General features: G+C 33.6%; 1 protein-coding gene and 1 long non-coding RNA gene across 2 annotated transcripts; one reads left to right on the top strand and one right to left on the bottom strand.

Moving 5' to 3' along the window:
* Positions 1 to 2,555: 2,555 nt before the first annotated feature.
* On the top strand, positions 2,556 to 2,854 carry LOC118754858. Its single transcript, XM_036489730.1, has one exon. The coding sequence runs from the start codon at positions 2,556 to 2,558 to the stop codon at positions 2,805 to 2,807; it is 252 nt and encodes an 83-aa protein (XP_036345623.1). The 3' UTR covers positions 2,808 to 2,854.
* A 1,638-nt stretch (positions 2,855 to 4,492) lies between these two features.
* LOC118754859 lies at positions 4,493 to 5,227 on the bottom strand. The gene is made up of 2 exons (XR_004994950.1): positions 4,919 to 5,227; positions 4,493 to 4,860 (listed from the first exon to the last, which is right to left on the bottom strand). It is a non-coding gene; the product is annotated as an uncharacterized LOC118754859 (long non-coding RNA).
* Between the last annotated feature and the right edge of the window lie 2,173 nt (positions 5,228 to 7,400).

Below are 7,400 nucleotides of genomic sequence, written 5' to 3'. Positions count from 1 at the left end.
CGTTATGCTAGCTATATATTACTTTTCACTTTGAATTACTTTTAAATTAATTTGAATATAAAATTGCATGTTGGTAGTCGGAGCTAGTGATGGTATGGAGTACATAGTGTTGTGCAAACGTTGGTCTAAATACTTTTAAAAGCATTCAATTGAATGCTAGCCTTGTGGAATCAGCAGCTTTAAAACTTTTCAAAATGCTGATTTCATCCGATTTCGTTCATTTTAAATAGTACCTATCTATTTAGGATCAAAGTCACCGTTGGTACTAAGTTTCGTTAAATTGTTGTTAACTTTTACCCCAGATAAGATAGCTGCAAGTCATTTGTAAGACAATTTAAATATAGTAGACAAGATATTTTTTATTCTGACATGAAAGTCTTACAAAAAAAGCCCCCTAGCCCACCTTCATGGTGAAAAGCTCCTTTGTATGAACGCATTTGAGCGTGTGTTCCAAATGGAGATGTACATAGCAAAAAGAACAATATTTTGTATTAATTTCATAAAATTTCCAGGAACTTTTTTATTTTTATTTTTTTTTGTAAATCTTTAATTGTATTTTTAATTTAATTTTCTTTTACTTTGAGATTGTATTCTTTTAAAAAGAAAGATACATATTTTGCAGGGACCGAAACTAACAGTTACCTTGGCCAAATATTTATTAAGTTTGAAATAAAAGTCATTTTCTGATAATGAACAAACCGCTTATCCAAATTAAACAAGTTTTGTATCAAAAGAAAGAGGACTTAAACAGCTTTGTTTAATTTGGATAAGCGGTTTGTTAATTATCACGAAAGGACTTTTGTTTCAAACTTAAAAATATTTGGCTAAGGTGACTTAAAAAAAAATAAGTGTTATGTTCGGTCCTTGATATTTGGTCTTTATTCAATTTAATTTTTATAAACTTACATATTTTACTTATTTTTTTAACAATTTTTTTTGTTTTGTTAAATTTAATTCAGCGTCCGTCAAGGTTATTGTCACTAGACACGAATAAAGGCGCGCCAGTGTTTAGACGGCGAAAAAAGACGCATAAAAAAATTTACGAAAAATGGCGTTAAATAAAAACTTCGGCAAAGAAAGACGCGTAATCATAGATTTTCACTTGGCCAACGGCTGTCATTCAGCATCATTTCCCAAATCTCTTTAGGGAATTTACATACTATTGCACCCGCAAACATAGTTCACCGCGAAAATAAGTTTACGCGTCCTTCTGCGCCGTAAAATATTTAAAATTGAAATCGAAAAAATTGGTTCTATAATGTTTGACTTTGAATAAATAACAAATAAAAACCACCATTTGAAACCTACTTTTTTATTTAAAGTGGCGTTTTTATTTTTTCTCTATGACGTCAGGTTTTATTTTAAATGCTTTGTAATTTCAAACCTATGATTAATTCCAAAAAGATCCGCATTGATTTTTGCGAATGCGAATGTTAAAATTAATGCGGAAGCTCACCGGTTGCGAATGCGAATGCGAATATTCGCAACAACCCTGATGTATATCCCCATACATATTTACTTTTTGCTTAGCGTAAAAGATTGTCGCCTTTGTTTGCTTGTTTATATCGATAACGATAAAGCTGAGCCGGCGCGGCGTGATTGTTGTTCTGCCAGGTGATGCTTTAGATTTGCGACGCAGGCGATAAACAGCTAAAGCAAATACAATTTTCCGTTTACAGCTTTTTGTACCGTGTAATATTGAATGGTGGTACATATGTACATATGTATGAATGTAAGTACATTTTACTTGTATGTTTATTTGCAATGTGCAGAAGCAGCTTATACTATCAGCGGCTTTTCTACTGCAAACAACATTTATTGCTTGTTTATTTTGTATTTTTAAAGGATGTACCTACATAGGTATAGCAATGAAGGAACATATACTTTCTTAAAAAAAAAAATAAAATAAAAAATAAAAAAGCGAATACTATTTTTGTGCTGCCGGAATATTTACACCTAAATATAAGGTAGCTTGTAACTCTGGTATGTTTTAGTGGATTACGGCTTTTATGATTTCACTTTTCCTTAGCTTTCTGTGCATAAAATTGTTTAAAGTATTCACACATATGCTTTACTTAGAAGAAAATGTGCGAAAAAATTGTCAAAAATCAACGGAAAACCCTAGCTACCTCAAACTTGCACCTTATTATACTAAACTTTATGGCCTAAAAAATTGCATACAAATTCTAAAAATTTGATCAAAAGGTTTAAAATTTTGATTACAAAGTTTTAAATTTTGATTTACATGTTTTTTTTTAAAGCTAGCTATATTTTCATAAAAAAAATAATAAATATTTTTTAAACAAAGAGAAGTAGCCAAAATTGCTAAAAGGTATTTACCATATTTACATTATCGGCATTCTGCCTCTTTTTATCGCATTTGTGGAATGGAATTTGCAGCTCCTCTCTAAAGATAGTAAAAAACTAAGATTTTTTTTGGCCCCATTTTTTTTATAAAACACAAAAAACTTTTACAAACTTCAATTATTCTACTCCTATTTTTTTCAATAAACATATTTCCTCTTACTAATTTTTTTCAGCTGAACCCATAGAAAATGGTGCGCATTGAGGATAACGGTGAACCAGGCTGCAAAACTTCGGCTGAAGTTAATCAACGATTTCGAAATTTCGAAGATCCCACCTCATATTGGCAATGCGGCTTGCAAGGAGAGCCAGCCAAAGCTGTGCGCTGCGAACCGAACAAACTTTACTCTGAGGAGGAACAGAAATGTATATTCTGGAAAAATTGGCATTGGATGGATCCAAAAGAACCACCCAGTCGACCTAGCAAAACCAAAACTAAATAAAAGGTTTAAAGAAAACCAATTTATTTAAATACGAGTAAACTATAATATGTAAACATAGAATTAAAGATCTATTCAATATTCGTGATATTTATAAATTTACATATATGTATGTATATCCAATGATTGCAAAACTAAACTAATGTTATTGTTTTAAAAATTTGAAAAGCTAAGTTTAAAAAAATAAATGCCCCTGCCAGCAAGAGTTTAGTTATGTCACTTATCCTCGGCAGCCCATGGGAGATCACTCGGCGTCTTACAACGTTTCTGAGATGCGCAGAAACTGCTTGCGAATAAATCACTACTTGAGAATAAATCATATTTAAGATTTCAGAGTATTAAAACCCTATTCCCACACCAACGACAAAATTCATCTATTGACTATTGTCATATCAACTGCGCCTAAAACTAGGCTATAGAAACTTAACTTTATGCGCTCCATAGTTTTAGGCGCAGTAGTTGTCACCATTAGAACGCTTAAAATATATTTGCGGCGTAGTATTTGGCACTGTAGTAAAGACAATATTTAGTCATTGAGTTTTGTCATTGGCGTAGGAATAGGGCTGAATAGTGCTGAGTATTGTCATTGGCTTGGGAATACGGCTGTTAGTAGCAACAAAACATTTGGCGTGCAGTTAGACTACCTTTGATTGGTTGGTATTACTTGCCTAAGATTTACAGCCCTATTCCGCCACACTGACAAAACTCACCGCGATGACAATTGATATAAAAATGACAATTGCAGCTTTTTGGTATTCGCAGCAAAATTCAAAAGCTCGAATCATGCCAATTGTCATTTTTATTGTCATGACCTTTTGGGCAGGTGACAAGGCAAAAACATATGTTTGTGTTGGTTTAAAAAGTGCGACGATTTAATAAATTCGTGAAAAAAATATAAAAATCAACTAATTTCAATGGCAGCACAAATTTTAGTTATTTGCGCAGCCGTGCTTGTGGAAGACGAGCAGCAACGGATGCTCCCTACAAAACTGCACATAAAATTGCAGCTGCTCCTGCGTCGTCCGCTCATATTTTGCACGTCTAAAATGTTTATAAATGTTATAAATATACGAATTTATCTATTTCACACAAATACTCACTTTTCTGGTGTTTCACTGCTCATATTTTTTGCAAATAAAAGCGTTGACCAGCTGTTTCTACAACAATGAACTTTTCACCATGCATGGTAAGTTGACAAAAGCTTTTCGCTTGTCATTTTTTGTTAGGAATAGCAACGTGCAACGACAATGACAAAATCACGACAATGAAGGATGATCAATTGTCATTCTATTGCAAAACCGGAATAGGGCTGTTATAAAGAGGCGCTCGGCGCAGAATATTTTTTGAAGTGAAACTACTTCGGCGACAGTGGTGAATTGAGTAAACAACATGGCGAATACAATGGAAGTTTTTGCTGCCGAAGACACGTGTTAAGCAGCAGTCTAAGCATAAGATTGAGATTACGATTTATATAAGGATCAAATTAAAGCTGAGCATGCTGATGAAGGAAGGGATAAAGGCTAAGAAGAAAATAGAAATTAAAGTAAAGACTTTAAGATCAGGGTAAAGATGAGGATAAGCAGTTTTTAAATCTAAAATCTAAAAAGTTTTAAAAGCAAATCTTATAACAATTTTTGGCTCAATAGCTCCAACTAATCGTAAAAATACTGAAATTTTCAAGAAATGCATTTTGAACTTTGAATAATTTTTTACTATTATGTTAAACAACTTTTATTTCTGATTGATTTTGGAACGGATTTCCGTCATCTCTTGTCAGGTTTTGTTTGTAGACAATCCAAAAATAAATTTGCAAAATCCGGATTATGCAACGATTAGTAAATAGTTCAAGGGAATATCTCATCTGCAGCGGGGAACGGGCACACTCATTTTAATTTTTTCTTTGTTGGGCGGTCAGGATACATACGTCTCACAGGAGGCAATCTGCCACGTAGTCAGTTGAGGGCTAAGAAAACTTGATTCCGACTCGGACGTCATTAAAATTGCCGGCGGGGTATGTCTACTAGTTAGCACTTTGTTGTGAATCCTTTTGTAGCGCCTGATTCAAAGTCAAAGTCAGAGTACTCATTGCCATAGTTATGTATGTATGTACGTACGTATGCATATCGTTGCTCTCGGCGTTTGAGTAAAAAATTACCTACCGCCACAAGCATTTCCAATACATTTGAAATTACTCCATTATACACACCCTCACCCTCACACAGTTTGCATCCTATTTTGTGCTCTGCTACGAATTGCCTTTCAGTTTACTCGACATCTGACGCCGCAGAGGCTCAACTAGTTGTCATTGATGGTTTGCTTTTTGTGGTAATGTTGAACATAAATGCGCCTCGATGCACAAACAATGGCAACAATTGGCAGCGAGCGATGAGCTTTCTCTGCTACCAGCAGACGCCACGCAGCGTTACAACCAGGGTTGCCACTGACGAAAAAAAAAATTTACCATCCACTTGAGAAAAATCTACCAAATCTGGAAAATATCTACCAATAAATTTTTTAAAGTTATTTAAATAAAAACTAGTTTTGTTATTTTTTTATTTACTTTAATTAAAGCGATATTTTTTATATTTTTAGTTATTTCAATAAGAATTAAAATTGTTTTAAAGGAACTTTTTATTTAACTAATTATACGGTATTTGAGTCTTGAAACTAAAGGCAACAATGAAACTTCATAATTTGAAAAACTTCAACTCAAGTTGTTATAGACAAATACAGTGACTTAAAAAGGCACTTGGTGATTTTTTTATTATTCGCAATCTTTTCCAAGAACAATTTGTTTTTGTTGCTTTAACTAAATCCATAAAAATTAAGGATTAAAACTATATACATACAACATTTAGAAAAATTCAAAAAATTTTCGTCCAAATTTCGAATTTTTTACTCTGAATTTTTAGAACAATTTAAGGTATCGAGTTTTAAAGCAAATAATACTTGAGTATAGCTCACTATGTGCTTCCCGTTGTTTTTTTTTGTCGCCAGACTTTTGAGTTTTTTTTTTTGATTCAACAATTTCTATTGATAAAAAATTGCGTTGATTTAATTTTTTTGCGAACAATCATAGTGCGTCATTACATACCTGTAAATTTTTATACCCGAGCGCACTTGTGCACAAGGGTATTATAACTTTGTTCACATAACGGTTGTTTGTAACAGGCAAAACGAATCGAGATAAATATAGACAAAAGTATACATAAATGATCAGAATGAAAAGAGAAATCGATTAAGCGGTGACTGTCTGTCCGTCCGTCCGTCCGTCCGTCCGTCCGTCCGTCTGTGCACACGATAACTCGAGTAAAAATTGAGATATCTTAACGAAACTTGGTACGTGGACTTATTTTGGGCATAGGACGGATGGTATTGAAAATGGGCGAAATCGGACAATAACCACGCCTACCTCCCATATAACGGTAATTTTCAGAAATACGAAAAGTGCTATATTTTAGTAACTACTGAAGATAATTCACTCAAAATTGACATTTACAATGAGTTTTAGACGAAAAATAAGAATATTAAAAAATTTTGGCAAATGGGCGTAGCCACGCCTACTTATGGTTACATGTGTATATCTTGGTAACCGCTGCACCAATTTCTTCCAAACTTGGGACAGTTGTTGGTCCTGCTACAACATACCAAATGGCCGAAAATTTTTAAAATCGGACAATAACCACGCCCACATCCCATATAACGGTAATTTAGAAAAATACGAAATCCTCGATAAATCAGTAAATATTAAAGCTAATTTATTCAAAATTGATGGTTGCAACAATTTTTTACCAAGAAATACGCTTATGATACAATTTTGGAAAATGGGCGTGGCACCGGCCACTTATGATCACATATATGTATCTCGCTAACCGTTCTAGCAATTTGAACCAAACTCGGTATGGTTATTGTGCTTGCCACATAAAAGCAAAGCGGTGAAAATTATTGAAATCTGACTAAAATTACGATCGCTTTTCATATAACGGTATATTTCAGAAATGCTTGAAACTGCAATATTTCGAAATTTAAGGACGCTAATTTACTTAAAATGTATACACCCCGGCTTATCGTGTAGCGGTAGCTTTCGGAAAGGTGGAAAACATATATTTAATAATTGCGCCGGGTATTTAATGTTCGGCTTCGCCCGAACTTAGACTTTCTTACTTGTTTCTTTATATGTATTTAAATAATCATTTAAAATATTTAGGCAATCAAAAGCTCCTCGGGATTCCAGTAAAATGAGTTTTGAATGGATATGTTCGCCTTATATCAATAAAAATGTATACTTATGTAAGTATATAAAAACTATGCAGAAGAAATTTATAATATAAAGATAACTACGAAAAATAAATCTGGAAAGTTCAACAAAAATCTACCAAAATGAGAAACAATTTACCTTTTTACCAACCCAAATTTTTTCTACCAATTCAGGTAACAATTTACCAAAGTGGCAACCCTGGTTACAACTGACCTTTTCTTGGGGACTGTAGCTCGGCGCGATATGACCAGCATGCGATGGCTGGCGAGAATCGCCAATATCGTAACTACCAGTACCCTTTTTGAGTGGATTTTTGGCTTTACTCGATATTTACAGCC

This window comes from Rhagoletis pomonella, unplaced genomic scaffold, assembly GCF_013731165.1.
Source record: "Rhagoletis pomonella isolate Grant_MI unplaced genomic scaffold, Rhpom_1.0 Rhpom_scaffold_04777, whole genome shotgun sequence".
NCBI classification, from domain to species: domain Eukaryota; kingdom Metazoa; phylum Arthropoda; class Insecta; order Diptera; family Tephritidae; genus Rhagoletis; species Rhagoletis pomonella.
Note: the sequence above shows the minus strand (reverse complement) of the source record. Positions and strands in the feature narration are given on the sequence as shown.

What these genes read in the sequence shown, in the direction of transcription:
- LOC118754858 (XM_036489730.1), top strand. Translation starts at nt 2,556, where the DNA reads ATGGTGCGCATTGAGGATAACGGTGAACCAGGCTGCAAAACTTCGGCT.